Source organism: Sinohyriopsis cumingii, chromosome 5, assembly GCF_028554795.1.
Source record: "Sinohyriopsis cumingii isolate HCF-2022 chromosome 5, ASM2855479v2, whole genome shotgun sequence".
NCBI lineage: Eukaryota > Metazoa > Mollusca > Bivalvia > Unionida > Unionidae > Sinohyriopsis > Sinohyriopsis cumingii.
The window spans coordinates 85,842,813-85,864,254 of NC_142965.1; the positions used below are offsets into that span (position 1 = coordinate 85,842,813).

Genomic DNA, 21,442 nt, shown 5'->3' on the forward strand with positions numbered 1-21,442 from the left:
TTAAATCAGTCTGCTGAAGAAGTCCTTAGGTTGAGGACGAAAGCTTCAGATAAGTTTTCTCTGTTGTTTGTGTATATAGTTGTATGTAGTTGAAAAGTTAAAGACATTGTCAAGTATGAATATTACTATACAGCTACGTTTTCACCAAAGTATAATCTTTTGCAGTTTCTTCATATTTGTCGATATACTATACAGCTTTTTAAACAACTTAGAAATGCATCCATTTTTTAAATGTTTAATAATTGTGATGTAAGCATTAACAAGAGTATGCAAAATATCGTATACATTTGTTAATACACCATTTAACGGCAAGTTTAAAATTTTGCTATCTTCCCTTTCATGTTTGTGTATTCTAATTGTATTAGTAATCTAATAGCTTCTGGACGATATTGTTTCAGCCTTATCTTTTTAAGACGCTCTCCGGCTTAATCAACTTCAAGAGGCCAAGTTATTATTTTCTTTACTTCAGCGTAATCAATATCGTTATACAAGTTTTTCTTCTTCTTGTGCTGCAGCTGATACTTGTGTTTCGATTTTTCAATCGCGTATAATGCAGCATGAACGTCAACATCATTATTAAAAATAATCTTTGAGTCAGGTGTTAGAGATGACGCAGTTACAACATAACATGTTATTAATGCTTCAGCGTCATGTTTCACCATTTACTGCCAGAACAATTTGAACCTTACTATAAGCTAGTCCGAGTTCTCTATGCAATCGTCCCTAAGCAAAAGGCTTACGAATTGTAATATTTTTACTTAATACAATCTTCATTTTATCGTCTAGTGCGTATATGTACTCAATATCTTTTTATTTTGAGCATCATTTTTTGTCAGCAAACTTTCCTCTTTTTAGGCTTGTGACACGATCAATCGATATAGCATTATGCATAGGTTCCTCTATTTCTTTCTCCATTTCAGCTTTGCTTTATTCGGGCAATAATTAACAAATATATCATACTGATCTAACATTTCTCTCATCTGCGCAGCTCTCATTGCGCGAACTGACTGAGAATATAACCAGTTTTCTGAAAAAAATTCATATCTGTCGTTGTGTTTTTTGACTGTACAGATCAGCAACTGCCTTTGCCGTAACTAGTGGAAACGGTTTTTACTACCAGAGCTCTTTATCCGAGATAATCAAGATTAAACACATCATAAAATTTTTCTTTGCAAACGTCAACTATATCTGTCACCTTTATTTGATTGTTTACACTAAAGCATCCCGCTAGAATATGTGAAAAGTCCTTAAACCAGGATTGAATGGTTCGGCATCTGTACAAAGGATTCTGAACCACTTGTATTTATTTAATGTTGATGCTGTGCCAAGTGCAAAGTCCTGTATAGCTGATCCAATGCAAACTCCAACAACATTATATAATGTTGTAAAATTAGCATTAACATTAGATCCTTCTAATTGCCAGCTGTAAATACGTCCTGCTTCGGGTACGGCTCGACCTAGCTGCAGAAACTTACGTATTCCAAGTAGGAAGTTTAATCTTGAACTAAATATTCGTGTCAACACCACTAGATTCCAACTCTATTCCATTACTGTTCCACGAGAAAGCATTATTATGTGTGTTTACCATATAGCTTGATGATGCTGTTGCAACAAACCCCAATGGACTGTTAGTAGCATCAGCTAAATGTGGAATAAATCCAACATTGTTTCTGACTCTCTTTGTTCCACCGCCAACAGCAAGAGAATATGCGTTCCTTTTTATGAGCAAGATCATTTCCGTGTTTTGGTACTGCAGACGATATCAGTTATTGTTTTTCATGTTAAGGCTTCCTGTCATAGTATCCCCTCTTTCCTTGACATTTTGTCTGCTTACCGTATTTAACTGATTCATACTAACAGCTTGAGTTGGATCACTTCTAGGAAGGGGATAATCAACTTCCAAGTTAAAATTTTCTTGCCGGACATTTCAGGATCTCCTATCTTTATGTCACCAGATCGTTTTTAAAATAAAGATAAGATTGTATTGTTCTGGTTTCAGTTAATGTACCACACCATTTCCAACTAAAGTTCCTAACTTTGAGTAATAACTCATTTTATTTATCTTGTCTCATACAATTTATGGATAACACTCATCACAATTATGTCTGATAAAATTTAGTTTGCTAGACGAACAGAGTCTGATAAAATTACTGTTTGATCTTGTCTGATAACTTACAAGTTTGTTTAGATTAATATAGAAGAGCATCATTAGCTTTGGTAGCGAAAAGTTATTAGATATCAACATAATCACAACTTGCTAGATTATCATTACTTAAGAGTTGGATGAACTGGCTCTGGCAAAACGAACCTGTTAATATTTATGCTGCTTAACAATTTTCTGAACTAAGTTTATATTTACACGATTAATCCACAGTAGGATAAGTACGACTTGCTCAACGAATGCAATAAAAAATGATCCTAGTGTAAACGAATATATTTTATATAAGTCAACCGGAATATGTTCCTTTTGCTGAACTCGATTATGGCAACCATAAGATTATTGTGTGTGACAGCATTCCGCTGAGCAACAGCGAAAAGGACAGGATTAAATCATATATTTCCTGAGAAACAGACGAAGAAATGCAATTTATCGTGCGCAAGGTTTCTATAGCAGCGATCGTTTTATCAGGAGAAACACCAGTTGTTTTATTGTATTTGCTGGACTCAACAATACCGACGTTCAGAAAATATGGCACGAGAGCAGTGTGGGAATGTGTCAAGAGATCTGTTTTGGAGCTTTATCATAAAGCAGGAAGCAAAACACAGTTTCGTTTTCTTCGATAGATTCGCAAGAGATCGAAAGGCATGTGTTATACTGTGGTGTGGATGAGTTCTTGCTTGTCGATTAATCTAACCAAAGATCATTCTAACAGAATACTATACGATGGACGCTAAGAAAATTGAAGCTCTAAAGAAGTTTGTTAGGACAGGAACCGCGTAAAAGTAAAATGTTTAAGAAACACGTCTCGGACAACAACAAGCTGCATAGGGAGCCAGTAACTGAAGTAGTGCTAGGTAGCCAACCGGATATTGCTAAAGTATCACCAGAAAAGCAGCAACAAGCTGCAAAATAAATTCTCGAAACAATCGGAAAACAAACTGAAACCCAACAAACAATGATGCAAACTGATGAGCATAGAATATCAGATGGAGAAGGAACACACAAGGTGTATAGGAGAAAAGAGAGGCAGAACGAAGAAATAGCAACATACTACTCAGCAACAGAGTTGGAGTACTTCGAATATCTTGACGAAAACTCAAACAAGCCTTATAAGAGGGACAGCGTACGTTTAATACACGTAATGAAGATGTGTTTCTGGTGCTGCATAAACTGCTCTCGAAGTGCAAGGTAGAATACAAACATCTGCATGTGTCGATCATGCTCCTGGCGTTACAATTGCACTAGTTAACACGGCTGTAGTTTGTCCAGAAGCGCTAGATATCTACTCGCCAATCAAACTGTCGCAGATATTTCAATGCACTTGCCAGTCACAAGTATAATCTTTAATATTGTGTCGTTCAGTGAAAATCACAGGATAGGCATTGGAACGAATATGACTTGGTTCAAGGATGAGAGACATGGAACTGCTGCTACAACTGATTTATTGAGAGTTTGCTATATCACTAACTTCTGGTGCTAATGATGATGCAACTCGTGCTGATATTGATACATTTTTAATGCTACTTCACATGCTCAGTATGGAACAGTTCCCTCATCTGATAATGCAAAAGGAAATACCAGAAACGCGTTAATAGCTCTTTGTAATGCGATTGGAGTTATACTACCAGGTGCTGCAGGTGACACACCTGCTATACTAGGCAAAGCGCAATCTATTATTCCAATGATCAACGCTCAATCATACAACGAAGATTACGGTAAACGACGATATTTTACAGATAGTTCAAACCAAGTTACAATGATTATTCCGTTAAGGACAATATTTGGATTTTGTAGGGACTAGAACAAAGTATGTCGTGGTATCAAACGTACTCTTTTTCTTAACTGCACAGATCAGAACGACTAACTGAAGAAAGCTGCTGGTGTTACTTATGATACTTATGGTCATATCTCAATTTCACGAATTGCATGGATGCCACAAATCGTGGTGTCGGTTGCTAAGTCAATCAAAAGCAAAATAACGTTAATAGCGTACAGTCGACAAATATACTTTGAACAAAATAAGATTTATCAGATTGCAGTACCGAATTCAATTGAAAACACCTAGTGAGTAATAACAGCGCAAAACGAACAGCTCCTGTCACATAATTATTGTATTTCAGCCACTGAGCAGACGTAATAATCACCTGCAAAATAATGATGTTTTTGATAACCTGGGCGTCGGGCGAATAATTGTTGGAATGAAATCTAATTAGTATCGCGAACGGTCTGTCGAATGCAACTTTACAGTTGGCCTAGATCGGACTGTCTCGTGCGTAAATGATGCTGATGGAGGCGATGCAAAAGTATCAAGACGCAAAAATGGATCTCAGATTTGAGTAGAAGAGTTTAGAACACTCTATCCAATCTTTCATTTTCATGTATCAAAACATGACGAACGAGCTATTGGATCAACGGCTGATATATACGTCATATGGACATTAGAAGCAGCTCTAGATGTTGTTGACGACCAAAGGACATAACGTGCATGCACTAAAATACCTGATAGATTATTCACACATCATGATGTAACAGGTAGAATGAGCATTAAAGTGTGAGTGGCGTCATATAAATATTTCTAACGAAACAAGATAAAAAAAATGAAGTATATTTCATATGAAGTAAGCTTATCAGAAGGACAGGTTAAAAATATTGCACAAGTTGTTGCAAAACGTCGAGCGGTTTCAATAAAGACTTTTCAACATTACTACTAATTCCAAAGCAAATTAACACATTTTCAAATGTCATACCTTTCATGCTACATTTACAAACATCACAAGTTACTGCAATGTCCAGGATCAGGTTCAGTTTGGAGATTTCAGACAATAACATTCCATACGACGAAGTAAAGTCGATTACGCATTAGTTCGTTTGTTTAGCTTCCTGAGAGTATTAAAACTCTAAGTGCTGCATAAACGTTAAAAATATAGACGATCTGTGTTTTCAGTGCGCAGTGCTCGCATCGTTATTTCATGCTACAGGCTATGTTAATAGAAGTCGAATTATGATAAACATGTTAACAAACTTGACCTTAGCGCAATAAATTTTCCCATTGTAGAATATCTAATTCCAAAGCTCGAAAAGCAAAAGTACTTGAGCATTACTATTTTGATGTTGACAGTGCCTGTATTTACCAGTGATATGTAAGTGAAAAAGCGTCACAAAACAACATAAACTTACTGTTCTATAAAAGACATTCTGGCTGGATCAAGAATTTCAATGAGTTAGTCGGAGGACAACATAGCAAGCACAAAGAAAATAAATTTGTCTGCTACAGATTTTTACACGGGCATACGTTTCAACACGTGCTAGATCGACATCTTGAGTATTGTACCAATGTGCAAACGATTAAAATGCCGCGCGAAGAATAAAGATAGTGCAATTTGTCAACTTAGGTCATACGATGAAAGTGCCGTTTTTATATAAGCTGATTTTGAATATATTCTACGCACTGTAGTATGTACTGGCAATAGCCTTAATAAATCCTCAACAACAAAAGAACAGGAACATGTTCCTTGCGGTATTGTTTATAAGGCTGTTTGTACTGTTGAAAAAGATCTATCTCGACCTGTTTGACTTTACAGAGGAAGTGACCCGCAAAGTTGGTATTGAAAAAACCTGATTAGGGAAGTCAAAGACATCATGGGGTTGCTTACAAAAAAAACGTTCCCCATGACACCGCTAACCCGACAGCAAAAAAAAAAACCAACAACAAACAAACAACGAATTTATGTTAGCACGGTGATGTCACAATTCCAATAAAACACTGTGACAAGACTGTATCAGAGATCATTGTCTTGTTACTGGAAATTATGGCGGTCCAGCACATAACAGCTGCAATCTTACATTAAAAAGCGTTTATTATGTTGCTGTGGTTTTTCATAATTTGATGCTCATATTATCGTCGAAACGTTTGATGATCATTATGTCGTTGATCATGCTAAACTCTACAAAAAATAAAATTAAGTACATCCTTAACTATATTTAAAAGTATATGTCTGTGTCTAATGGCAAGTTGAGGTTTATTGTTTGTTTACAGATTATGGCTGCGTCATTCGATGAGCTAGGAAAAGGATGAAACTTCGACAATTTGATAAATCATTTTGGTGAGCAAGGCAATTTATTAAAATGAAAAGGATTTCTCCTTACGAGTGCCTCGACGACTGGAATAGGTTTGATGAACCAGGTTTGCCCGGCAAAGATTGATTGTACTCAAACTGAACTTAGAAGGTATTAATGATAACGAATACGAGTACGCCAAGAAAATATTTCGTGAGTTTGAGTGTCAGAACCTTGATAATACTTGATAAGATATGAGTTGTTACTAGCTGACGTTATCTAAAATTTCAGAGATGTTATTTATAAGAACCCTGGACTAGATCCAGCTTCGTATTACTCAGCACCTTAATTGTCACGGAACTCCCTGCGAAAACTCAGCGGAATAACACTGGAACTATTGACTGACCCTAATATGTTCTGCTTTCTAGAGAAAGTTATAAGGGGTCGAATAAGTTTTATGACAAAGAAATATGTGAGGGCCAACAAAAAGCATATGGGAGACAATGATCCTAATATAACTTTAATTGTTCATGTCGACGCTAATAATTTATATTGATACGCAATGTGGAAACTTATGCCATTTGGTTGTTTCAAGTGGATTAGTGAAGGGCAGTTTTACAAAGACACAGACAAAAAGATACCAGATTATATTAGATATTTCGTTGACGTACGATGATATTGACTATCATTCGCAATTTCATAGCGAATATAATGATTATCACTTCTGTTCAGAATCAGTGTTGATAGACAATTATCTATTATCTACAGAGAAACTCAAGTTCAATCAAAAGTGTAAAGTCGGATGTTTTGTCAATAAACTAGTTTCGAATTTATTTAACAAACAGAGGTACATACTCCATTACGAAAATATGAAACAGGCGCGTGATCATGGACTCGTGCTAAGAAAGGTTCATATAGCTTTAATGTTCAAATAGATCACCTTGGATGCAAGGATTCGTTGGTTCTAATAGTAACAGAAGAGCGGTGGCTACAACAAAATTTGAGAAAAAAACATTTTAAAACTGATGAACATTTGTGTGTTTGGCAAGAAAATGGAAAATATTAGAAAGTGGGTTAATTTTGAAATAATCAATAACCTTAAACGACGAAATAAGGTTGTAGCAGCTGATAATTATGTCAGCAAGAAAATATTTAACGATAAGTCCGTAGCAGTCCATAAAAAATGACATACTTAAAGTTGAATAAGACAGTTTATGTTGGAATGGCAGTGTTGGAAATTCTAATGTGGCCAATGTCGGTTTCATAATGATTTTGTCAAAAAAGGTTTGACCTAGTGAGCAAGTGTTATTTACAGACGCCGCTGATGTATCAAATATTTGTTGATGATTTGTCTAAAAATATTTGTGAACATAAATGACAGTTTAATTTTTTCAGATTATCCGAAGTACAGTGGATTTTATTCAACTCGACACTAAAAGAGTGATCGGAAAGTGTAAAGATGAAACTAATTTTGTTCCGATTACAGATTGTATCCGACTAAGAAGTAAAATGTATTGTCTGAAATTTGGAAATGAAAAGTTTAAGAAACGAGCAAAAGGAATAAGCAAACTTAGTTAATAAGGTGATAGGATTAGATGATTGTAAGGCTGCGTTAAGAGGATCTCTCAGCCATGTTAAGATGATGGCGATCCGATCAATAGGATTCAAACACATGTTTTTATATAATCTGGGTTATGTAATTTTGATGATAAAGGATACTGTGAGATGGTGTTAATATATTTGTAGTAAAAGACACAGGGGTATTTAGATTATTGACACTTTTCTCGTTAGACCAACATTGACGGTGTTGACGGTGTTGCTCTTTTTCTATAAGATAAAAAAATTATTCATTCATTAAACAATTTAACTTTTAGAAAGAAAGTTAGAAAGATGTTTTTATTAGTGGGACTAGTGTCTGAAATCTGCAGAACACCAATAATGTTGGTCTAACGAGAAAATTGTCAATGGTCTAGAAACCCCTGTATTATTTACTACTGATACTTACATTTTATGGATTTCGTGCACATTGATAACAGCTCAGTTACAAATTTATTTTATATGTATATATTCTGGTAAGAAGTGTCAGATGTAGAAACAGATAACAAAAGAGACCCACAAAACGGTGAGAATAACCAGGATGATTTGTTTATAAAAACATAACTACTTACATGATGGCGCTAATTATTTTTAATTTTGGTTTTGTAACAAATAATATTAGAGTAATTATTGACAAAATATCATCGATGAAACAGAAACACTATTAATAAATCGTTTTATCTCCCATTAAAGAAAAACTTTATAAGTGAGGTCCGAAACAGGGCATGGGATGGAGAAATGTTTGTTTTTTTAAATATATGGACACCAATGGAATGTCTCTTTTTATCAGGGTCTTTGAAAAAGACTTACATAAGGAATGCTGCAACATCTTCATTCTCAAATACATATTAAATTTTTCTCAAATACATATGAAATTGTGAACCATTTGTTGACTGTCTAGAAAATCTGCCGTGGAATATTCGTCACAACTTTTAATTCTCCTTGTATAAAGTATCTTGATCTGGATGAACATTTTCATTACAGTTAGGGGTTGTGCAGCAGTATGTACACTCAAACGTTTGTGTGTAGATAAAGTTTGCGTTGAACACGTTGCACTTTTCTAATTGGGAAGTCTGCTGCCACCAATCAGTTTTGCATTCTTGCAGGCTTCCGCATCTTCAGGAGAAAGAAAAATAAGGTTACGATGATAAATACATTTGTGAATACATAATACAAATTTGAGATGGTAAACATATAGGCCAATTAGTCGGTGAAAGATTGGAATGTGTAATAAAGACTCTGAAAAAGGATCAGGCTTAAGAATAATAACTTTGCGTAGAATGCTGTCAAAGACCACACATATCGTATCTTACTTTCTTACTTTTCGTCCTTGAACATTGATGGCTACCGATATACTCCAATACCTATCTATCTATGAATCTGTTTATCCATCTATATATCGATCTAAGCATCTACCTTATAACTATGTAACCCGTATTAATATCTTGGTGTTATTATCGAAATTATTTTCTTGTTTTAAACAAAACTGACACTAAACAGTGCTAACTTAATGTTCGCTGGTCAACCTGCTTTCGATTCTCGAGGAGTATTGGTTGAATGAAGTTAAAAATAGAAATAAACAGGATCAACAATAAAAACAAAATTATATGCTGCTTTTGCAAAAAGTTTCATTACTTTGTTTAATGTAAGCATTGTTTGAATCCTTTAGATGTCGTGTCTCATTGGTTAAAAGTCTGATGAAAATGGCTACATAGCTGTCATTGACCTATAAGGTAGATATCTCTGATGAAAAAATACAGGAGCAATAGCATCTATTTTGTTAATGTAACGTGGAGGACCGCTTGATTATAATTATGAAATTTTATTATTTATGCAGTGATGTAATAACAACAACAGAACAACAAAACAACAGCATCAACAACAACAACAACAACAACAACAATAATAATAATAATAATAATAATAATACCAACAAACAGCATAGTAGTTATATGCCAGTGAATCACTGAGTGTGTGTGTGTATGCGTGTGTGTGTGTGTGCGTGTGTGTGATTTGGATTTTTAACTTAGCTTGAACAATGTTTTCAGTCATATCGCTACGCTGTTTGCAGTCTGGCATTTTATACAGATATCTAGCACTGGGGCATCATGCTGCAGACATGTAGCATTATGTCACACCCAGTCACATTGTCTTGATACCAGAATGTCCAGTTCTAGCTCTAACCTCTTAATGCTGATCGCCAAGCAAGGCAGCTGCTAGTACCATTTTTATAAATCTTTGGTATGACTCGGCCGGGGTTCCAATCAGCGACCTTCCACATCAAAGGCGGATGTTCTAACCACTTAGGAGCGGTCGCGAGTGAGTAATAAAGAACTCAATGAATCAATTACCTAACTGAGAAAGGAGGGATATAAACAGATGATGATATTATTTGGGTTCTTATGTTACGTTTTTAGGCTCTAATAAACAGTAGCCAAAAATTAATAACAGTGAAAACAACAAGCTTTGAACCAATTTTTTTTCCTATGGAAAAAGTCGATGACGTATACTTTAGTCAGTATAGAGCTGATGTGTACAGTTCTTTGTGAACTACATAAAACTATATTCCGGTGTTTAAATTCCGAATAAAAATTTAAAAAAATAATAACTTTGTCCAAGAATTCTGCATGGGCACTGAAATATTTCCAGGAAAAGAGTCTTCCTTTAGAATCCAAATAATCTGAATATAAATTAAATATAACTCCAAACTACCACAGCAGACACTTTCCAGTGTAATGAAAAAAAAAAAAAAACAGCTGAGAAATATCTCTATAGACATCGGTATACAATCTGACTACTGCGCAATTTTGGAAAACCCAGAATTGCGAAATAGAGGCTGTTTTCATTAAAAGAATTTACATACTCCTAGTATGACCTTGATAAAAACGAGTCATTTTACTCCGAGAATAAAATAAAAATAAAATGTTGTTTACATGTCTCGTTGATTTCTTAATCTAGGTCGAGAAGTAAGTCAGAAATAGTATCAGTGTTTATATTATTAGGCATTTATGAAAAGATTCAGGTCAAACTGAATTTTCTCGAAAATATCAAATTCCTAGTAAACAAAATTACATTATATTGGCATGTAATGAAATTAAAAATAAAAAATTAAAACTTACAAAGACACAATTAAATTAAATCAAATATACATAACATCGCGTAGATAATGTTTACCTGTAGATACTATTTTGGAGTTTTCTTGGTTTAAGCCATATAGTTTCAGTGTTCTTTGGTGGGGTATCAAGTACGATTTGTATTCGTTCCTGGTTTCATAGAAACTATTATACATAGACCAGAAAACTGAATGCTACTTAAGCACCAGAACACTCTAGAGCGCGGTGAGTTTATACAACTTATAGTAAAAGTCTGCAACTCAAAGGCCGTATTCGTGCACACAACAACCAGACTGTTAGAAAACAAACCTGACCCAGATATCTATTCACAACGAACTGTTGATCACCAGGAAATTCTACCATCAAGCTGTTCCAAAACACGGCATTCGGAACATCTCTGAAATCTCAAATACCGTGTTTTCATCGACAAAAACATCAGACTGTTGGTAAAGGAACTCCATCCAGATTTATATTGACAAACAACTGATATACACCTGTATATTCCCCCACCCAGCTGTCATTCAAAATATTACATTCTTAACATCTCGTATAACCAGACACAGATTTTGCTCCGACGATGGAACATTTCAAATAATGTCTGATTAGTTGTCTGTATATTTAATATAACGAGCCTAAAAGAGAGGCCTGTTTGCGGTAGTTAGCCATAGGGCGAAAAGACCCCTGCAAAAAATCCCCCTCTCATCACCCAAAAAACTAACCACAATTACTTTACAAAATACAGAGGAAAGGAAAAGTTTGATTTGATCCCATTTGTCCTGACGTATCATCCAGACAATCCCGAAGTATTTCAAATCATTCCAAAACACTGATCTTGAAATCGCTCGACGCACTAAAGTTAATCTTCCCAAACAAATCAATAATAATCTACGGTAGACTGAGTAAAAAAGCAAACTTCAGAGATATATTGGTCAAAGAAAAGCCAATGCGAATGATAAACCAAAACCATAATGACAGAGTTGATTCATTTAGTACTAAATGGTGCAAAATCTGTAAACATAAGATATAGACCAACACATGCTATACCGCAGTTGAACATACAAGGTCGAAACAAGACGTGCAAAACAGAGAATGTAATTTATTTCATCACATGTAGGATCTGTGGTTTCCAGTATGTCGGAAAAACTGAAAAGCTGCGTAAAAGGACCAATCTTTACAGATCGGATTGGATGAGAGAAACAAATCTGGACAGAAGTCAAGAACATTTTCTTCTCCTCGTCATACATACAGTGAAATAGTATTAATTGCAATTACTCACAACAGCAACTGAACGTCGGAAACCAGGAAAGAAAAGGAATCTTACTGAATAATACGCGTAAAAACACTGAAACCAAGCGGCGCAACTAAGAAAACTATTGAAGTGCATCCACACTCAAATAAAATCATCAGTTTAGATCCTCCGTTTTACCGATTAAATAATTCGTTCGCTCTTCTTCTTCTGCTTCTTCTTCTCACGATGATTATTTTTATCACTATTATTATTCTTATTCTTATAATTATTATTATTATTATTATTATTATTAATGTCATTAAATAATGAATTATCAGTATATGATCTACGATTGCACCACTTTACATGAACAAGAAGATGGCGCTATTGCTCCTCCTCCATTTTTAGGTCAACGTCAACCAGGTTGGCATTTGTCAATAGAGTTCAAGCCAATTATACGCGATATATAACATTGCAAACAATACATTCATTTGAAAGTCATGTATATTTGAGCAAATTCAACGCGTTCTTTGGCGTTTATTGTTTGCCTCGTTTGTATCTGGTTTGAAAATGCCTTCAACAATGACTAAGTGAGAGTCAAATTCACTTAGGCTAGTTAATCACTAGTTTCGTACTGTTATTGGTCACACACACACAAACACACACACACACACACACACACACACACACGCAAGATTTCATAAGAGAGAAAGAAAGAGAGATAATGAAACGAGAAAGAATAACTTACTTCCTCTCTACAAGTCTTTGTCCAGACTCTGGGTTTCTTAATATATTGACACAGTAAGGATCTGGGCAGACGATATTTTGCTCAAATACGAATTCACACAAATCTGGAGGATTATCTCCACATGTTGTACAGGTAACTAATGAAAATAAGGTAGGGTATAATAAGAAAGATTGACATTTTTTAGACTGGACTGGTCAAGATATATTGCTATGGTTGACTGGATATATATATATATATATATATATATATATATATATATATATATATATATATATATATAGTTACGAGTCTATGCTCTTAAAATAAATAACAGATAACAGTGAAAGACAAAAGCATTGTAAAATTTAACAAATAATTTATTTCCCAAGAATACAAAGTAAAAATGAGAAAAAAGAATTTACGGTATTTCGAATTAAATCCCAAAATAATCCAAGAATTACAGACATAAGTCATAATAATAAAAGTCTTGAATAAAGCTTACTACAAGTCCCTAAGAAATCCGAGACTGAAGGCGATGAGGTCTGATATAGCTTGTGAAGTGTTGATATGTCAACAGTCTTTTGTTGAATCACAGAAATGTAATTCCAGGTTTGAATTCAATACAGATTCCAGTGAATTTTTTATCCAAGAATTTTATCAGAGCACTTTTATATATCCAGAGAAACTAATCACTTAAATTTAATAATTTGAAGAAAAATAAATTCAGACCATACTGGTTACAAAATAATACAACTTGAAAGTGCTAGATGTTGAAGCACGAACGATCAAATCCTCACAATCACAAGATGATATAGTTATCTACTTGACCTCAGGTCACAATTAGCACTTTCTAAAAAACATACCATTACCTAATGGAAACATAACCTTCTAGAATGAGCCAATAAGCCTTGTTTACGTACAACACAATAACCTGTAAAGTTCACGAAAAAATTTAACAAAGAATTAAATTACACACACACACACACACACACACACATATATATATATATATATATATATATATATATATATATATATATATATATATATATATATATATATATATCGTAGTACTAATTAAAATTCAGCTTATTAGTCATGACAAGTTCAAATTAGTAAATTAGTTAATTATCGGCTAACCTCGCAAATTACACAAAGCTTCCTTTCCTATCGAATGTGAGCAAGCCACGAAACTAAACCATCTAGTATTGTTTATATGTATTATGTATGCGTACGGGGTGCTTATAGCTTATTAGACAGCACATACAAATTTTAAAACAATGTATGATCATCCAATTTCGGACTATTATTTCATCTAAGTTAAAACTGAAACTTTCTTCATCAATGCTGGTTTTTGAACTGGGAATGGTGAAAATGTTCAAATTCTTTGGATGTCGAAGACACGATTTACTATTTCAACAGCTCTTGATATTTTAATACAGCAATGCATGTCTAAGAAATAAGAATTTAACGAAAATGAGCCGAGAAGAAGATGCTAATGATCGACAATTTATGCTGCTTATTATCATTTTATTTTATTAGAAGCCATATGGATAAATAGAGCACGGTTAATTTCTAGCTTTCAGACATACGTTAAAAAATACTCACTGCTAGATTTTGTGGAAGCTGGAAAAGAGGGACAGTTCATCAGTATATTGTCAGTGGGTTAATATTGTGCTTTTAATAATTAACGAACAGAGGTCAGAAGATTATTTGAAAGACCTTTTTACATCAACTAAAAGAATGCAAGGTACGCAAGAATGCACTGCTGATACATCGATAAATACGCCGGTTACGCAACAAACAACACGAATGTGGTACAATAAATACATCGATAAATACGTAGGTTACCCATCATAGAATACGAACGTGGTACGATACATCGATAAATACGTAGGTTACCCAACACAGAACAGGAATGTGGTACAATAAATACATCGATAAATACGTAGGTTAGCCAACATAGAACACGACAGTGGTAGGATACGTCGATAAATACCTAGGTTACCCAACAAAGAACACGAAAGTGGTACGATACGTCGATAAATACATAGGTTACCCAACACAGAACACGAATGTGGTACAATAAATACATCGATAAATACGTAGGTTACCCGACATAGAACACGAAAGTGGTACGATACGTCGATAAATATGTAGGTTACCCAACACAGAACAAGAAAGTGGTACGATATGTCGATAAATACGTAGGTTACCCAGCACAGAACACGAATGTGGTACAATAAATAGATCGATAAATACGTAGGTTACCCAACACATATTATGAAAGTGGTCTTAGAACTTATGTAGGACTACCCAAAACAGAAGATGAAAGTGGTATCACGAATGCATTGATTACCCTAAACAGGTCAGCCTACATATATTTATACACTTGGAATGATATGTATAAAGATTACTCTAAACAAAGCATGAAAGTGGTGTGACAAACTGATATAAACACATAAACCACCCAAAACCACAAATGTATTATGAAAGTGAAAGTGATATGATACATTGATAAGTATGTAGACTAACCTAAACATTACATGAAAGTGGTGTGACAAACTGATATAAACACATAAACCACCCAAAACCACAAATGTATTATGAAAGTGAAAGTGATATGATACATTGATAAGTATGTAGACTAACCTAAACATTACATGTTACATTAATGTTACATTAATACGAACCGTATGTACTCGCATATAAGATGAGTGCAACTGGAAACTGCATAGACCCAGATCTGCCGTAGCATAATGCGTTGGCAAATCTAAACATGTGTCGTTTGTTAGGTGTATAACTGACAACATAGACGTGATCTGCAGGATCATCATGCTACAGCAGATCGGGATATCTGTTGCTTGCAGTATGACTCGATTTATAAGCGAGTATACATGGTATGTATATGTCCCAAACAGAACAGTAAAAAGTGTTATAATATATTGGCAGATGCAAATCTAATCTGAACAGGACATAAGGTATTATAGAACAAAAATTCCGTTAAAGTTTTGAAGCACGGTGCATATGCGTACATGTTGAATCTAACAGCAAACAAAATAGACAGTGATCAGCCATCGAGTAATGCGCAAAGAAATAAGGTCCATGCTGTTTCTGGCTTATTGTTCCAAATTAAAGGTAACCACATAATACAATTTATTCCATTTTGCTATTGTATGAAGAGGAAGTTAAGGAGTACAAATTCCTCAGTTTTGTAACCTTCTCTCTAAAACTTTAGAACATAAACTATGAATCGTAATCACAGGATGAACCAAAATACGAATGCATCCTTGGTCTTCCTTGTTTATTGTAACTTCGAGGATAATTTAACACTGACCTACACTGGATGGTACCCAGAGAATGATTAATTGAAGTGATGGATTGATTGATTGATTTATGGACTGATAAGTAATGCAATAAATAATTACCTTCAGAAGGTATTCCACTTGTGGTCGCAGCTATAAATTCGAATATAAATTGTGTTATTTAAAGTTAAAACATTACTCGATTTGGAGTTCGTCACACATGGTTATGTTTTACGATGTTGAAATTCATTATATAAATCTAATTGATTATTTAAGACTACATGTCCTAAGCAGGATATGATTACATTAATCAGATACTAACACGATATACGATGTCATACTTTTTAAATTGGAAGGAAATCTTTCTGATACATTACAATAAGTACTATAAAGAAAACAAAGTCATAGACAAAATTGGTTATAATCATAAGTAGTGTGATCGGAACAAAATGATATTTTCATTAGAAGTACCATTGTTTATAGAACGGAGCATATTATGCAGGCAAGTTACAATACGATGCCGAAGAAAAATACAAGATATTTACTAAAAAATGATTGTTTCGACCTGTAACAGTATATTTCTATCAACTGTTGACGATATGGAGAAGAAATGCATAAACTAATTGATAGACATATCTATTAATAGACGAAAGGATATACACTAGATTATATATAGATATATACTAAGCATACTTATATTTAGACACGTTTTCTTTTCATTACAGGTAAGTGTTTAAAACATGTAATGGGGTTATTTCACCGGTTCAATACAGGTATTGGAGCTACTAATAAATCCTTGTGTTAGGGACAGATTAGGGACAGATTTAGTAGTGTTATCACGATCAACATTTGCAAACAATAATATCAAAAGCATTTAGGCAACATGTGCACACAAATATTCTATTATAACTCGGTTTCTTATATTTTGTATATGAACCCATTATGACTGTGTTAGTTGCTAGTAATTTAAAACTTTTGGTGTTTGAGTCACAATTACAAACCCAGCGAAAAGGTACATAAAATGATGAGCGCAAGATAATCTGATTCTTGTAATAATGGTAGAATTTGCGCATATGTATGTATGTAAGAGGAAGATGTGTGCTCCCTATTTCTCTTCGAAACAATTACCCCTCATTTAAAGAAAAAGCTTTCATCAAAAGTACATTTTGCACATAGAGAGATACTTAAAGGGATAAAAAGAGGTCTGGTGGAAAGATTCCAGGCTTAAATTTGGATGAAATCACATTATATTTTGACAGGATTGTACATTGGGCAGTTTGGGAAGAATTGACATAAAACAGGAAATTAAATGAGATTTATTTTTCTGCATAATGATCCTATATCATATTGAATCATATTGAATCATATTGAATCACTTACAAATGCTCACCATAAACGTATGCAGCTAATGTTCTTATTCAAAACACAATACTAAAACAAAATATTTTATACTTAATTGGTTTTTATGCATACGTAAAATTACCAGCGAGGCATTTAGCTGACAGTTAAATTAAACTAGACCACAACATTAAGATTGGTAAATGCCGATTTAACTTTTAAGTAAAACAGGGTAGGAACAGAGAAAAACATTGACATGTACATTTTAAGGATAATCTAAACAGTCATGTAGCAAAGAAGATATTCATCATTGTGAGCGATATGAATGGATATTTAGATAGAGAAAGACTTGGAAAGATTATATTTGTTTAAGTAACAATAACAAGAAAAGAGAAGAAACATGTATTGATCATAGCACAAGTTCAGAACAAAGAGTAATGTGGTGACAGCTGGACAACAGTGATAAGATAGCAAGTAATCTTTTTATAGGTGGATAACAATGGTAAAAAAGAAGACTAATGTGTTGATATGTGAGCGACAATGGTAAGATAACGTCTTGACGAGAGAATAATGGTAAGATAAAGAAGTAATGTCTTGACAAGTCGTTAACAATGGTAAGATAACCAATATTCTGTTGACAAGCTGTTAACAATGGTAAGATGACAAGTAATGCGATGGCAGATGAACACCAATGGCAAGATAACGAATTACGTGTTGACAGTTCGGTAACATTGGTAAAATAAAGAGGAATGTGATGGCGAGTGGATAACAATGACAAAATAAAGAGTTATGTGATGACAGTTGCATATCAGTTGGTCTTTAAGAAGTAACCTGTTGGAAGGTGGATGGCAGATAGATAACAACGGGAAGATAACGACTAACTTGTTGGAAGGTGGATAACAATGGTAAAATAAATATTACTATCTTGACGGGTGGATAACTATGGTAAGATAAAGAGTAATGGAATGTGTGATCACAGGTGGATAACAAGTAGTAGCAAGAAGACTAATGCTTTGATATATGGACAACAAAGGTAAGATAAATAGTAATGCTTTGATAGATGGAAAACAAAGGTAAGATAAATAGTAATGCTTTGATAGATGGAAAACAAAGGTAAGATAAATAGTAATGCTTTGATAGATGGACAATAGAGGCAAGATAAAGAGTAATGCTTTGATATATGGAAAACAAAGGTAAGATAAAGAGTAATGTGTTGATAGGTGGATAAAACTGACATTATAAAGTGTAACGTTTTGTCAGTTGCATATCAATGGTAAAGTAATCTGCTGACATGTGCATAACAATGGTAAGATAAAGGATAAGATGTTGACAGGGGAATAAACGTTTAAAATAAGATAAAAAGTAATGCAACAGTAAAGACATAAGTTTAAGATAACGATGCTTTTGGGATGCAAGATAGAAGAAGATAAGAAGCGTGTTACTTACGATTTGTAATTGTTGCAGTTGCAGTTTCTGATAAAGAAAAAATATTTAATATATTAATAAATACATAATTAATACATAAAAATGAGATTTAAAATATGTTATCATCTGTATAAAAGCTTAAAGAGTATACAAAATGGAGGACAAAATCCCGGCTCGTTTTTAAAAAGATACAAAAATGGACAACAAATGGACGGTCACATATACTGGGCAGAGCTACATGTAGTTTGTGGGATAGTAAATAAAATACACAAATTATTATTCAAACAAAGTAACAAAAATTCTTGTTACTGATATGATCGGATTATTATACAACGGACAAAAAATAATTATTCTTTGGTATCATAAGGACTAACTACTATCCATTAGTCACTCAAATATCTTGGTATTAAATTAGTTTTCAGCGCGATTTTGAGGCTTTAGATAATACCATAAAGTACTCTGCACATGTATAAATATTTAGAAAGCAACAATTCCAAGAGATACAAGTTATTTTCGGACAAGGTGAAAATAATCAAACAAACTAGGATACACGAAAAGCATCTTAAAAGTTACTGAACTGTTGCAGTTCCATGACGCATAAAATCAATAAACAATCAATACGCACATGCTCTGTAAACTATTCAGACATAAGCAGCCACATGTAGAACGTTTCTTACTTTCAGTAATGACAGAGGTATTTTGGTATTATTGTTTCAAATATCTTCACAAATGTCTGCTACCGAATCAAACTTAGCGATGCAAATAAAAATCGAATCAGTAACCTTTCCTTAAGAATTCTTATGTTCGGATTACCCATTACCTTACGGGTAATTTCGTTACGAAAGTTTTCTTTTAACATTCACAGTATATTGATGGTATGACACAATGCTATTTCAGTAGGTATTGCATGTCTTCTTTCATAGCATGAAACGAATGGATAGGAAGAATGACAGAATAATGTTTGAAACCGAATATGATGATGTGCTCTTTAGGTATGTTCTATTTCGAGAAACAATAACTGGATGATGATAAAGAAAATAAAGAAAAAAATCGAGAGCGGAGACCTAACAAACTCGTTACTTTTATCTCAACGAGGATTAGAAAGTAGTAAAAAGCACATGTGTTCCAGGGGAAACCAAAGATATAACATCAGATACGTTCGAACTGAGAAACCGATAAGTCCATATGTAAATGATAATTAGCTGGGAAGGTAGCTAGTGTAGCAGCTAGAAAGAGAGAAAAGAAAGGTATGCATGCAGATTAATTTTTGGAAATACTTAATTCCGAATCTGAAAGTGTGAGAGATTAACATTTTCTTCCTAAGTGGATGTAACTGAGGCAGTAGTACTGAAATACGGTTTTAGCCTCATTCGATAACCTATGGGTCCCCGGACACCCGCTGTGCCTTTTAGCCCGATGACAAGCTATCCCACACGTAACCCATATATGATTGGTTACTTTTTTGACAAGGGGATACTAGAAGTGTAAACACGCACATGATGCGAGTGTGTCAGTCATGGGCGTTAGTGTCTCGTACGGCTGTCCGTTTTCTCATTTGATATCGAATAAGGTCAAGCAGCATTTACGTACTGCTCTAGTCTGCAGTGATTGTGGAAAGGAAAATATCGCACAGAGAGAGAGAGAGAGAGAGAGAGAGGGAGTTGATATTACTGCCAGTCAAGCAAACAGGCATATCAATGGTAGCGAACAATAAACACACGCTGCCAAGCCTATTTAGTACATTCCTAGTTGTGTCTATAGTAGTGATCAATAAACACACACGACGTGGCCTATCTAGCACCTTTATTTTTTATTTATTATTGTGCCTATGTCAGTTTCTCCTGTGTATTGTTTTTTTCTTCAAAGGTATATGTACAGAGGAAAATATAGTCGAATCGTGAAATATTAGTATGTTAAAGATGTTGTCAGTGGCTGATTATATATAAATGATGAGTGGCAGTGAGGCTATCGATTCGCAGAATATAATAAAGGAATTTATGGAAGGTACCAAGGGCAGCATACATTTTCGAAACGAATAGAATCTCAAGAAAGAAACTGCCGAACGTGTGGAGGATATTTAAAAGGCCACAAAGACCACAGTAGAATCGCTCACAGGAACATAAGAAGCACCGGGACCCGTTCGTCAGATCGCTAAGCGTACCAAGGCCATAAAAAATGACAAAAACGATTGCTGAGGTTATTACACGGTTGATGCCGGCTGAAATCAAAGACGTCGCAGAACCTGAAGAATCGCTTTCGCCACCACTGTTTTGGATACTGGTCGATGATACATAACCCCGAACAAAATTTTAATAAAGAAGGTCGCCAGTAAATCAACATAGACCCCTTCCGTGCAAGTCTTTAAAAGACCCGCCTCCCCCCGAGAGATTTATTGATCAAACAACCATCAAAGGCCATAAAAAAAGGTTTCGTTTAAGTGGGCATACATGGAATTTACTGAGGCTAATACAACTGTTTAATGGTGTTTAATTT

The 21,442-nt window shown here is 34.4% G+C and overlaps 1 protein-coding gene across 1 annotated transcript in view; it reads right to left on the reverse strand.

Moving 5' to 3' along the window:
- Nucleotides 1–8,408: 8,408 nt before the first annotated feature.
- The window catches only part of LOC149799666 (SCO-spondin-like), a 123,598-nt gene continuing 110,564 nt past the window's right edge, over nucleotides 8,409–21,442 (reverse strand). Inside the window, exons 36-40 of the mRNA XM_089959020.1 lie at nucleotides 18,971–18,997; nucleotides 16,310–16,339; nucleotides 14,490–14,507; nucleotides 12,903–13,038; nucleotides 8,409–8,929 (exon numbers count right to left, since the gene is read on the reverse strand). Of these exons, the coding sequence (XP_089815146.1) occupies nucleotides 8,746–8,929; nucleotides 12,903–13,038; nucleotides 14,490–14,507; nucleotides 16,310–16,339; nucleotides 18,971–18,997 (395 nt within the window). The 3' untranslated portion in view covers nucleotides 8,409–8,745. The remainder of the gene's footprint in view (nucleotides 8,930–12,902; nucleotides 13,039–14,489; nucleotides 14,508–16,309; nucleotides 16,340–18,970; nucleotides 18,998–21,442) is intronic.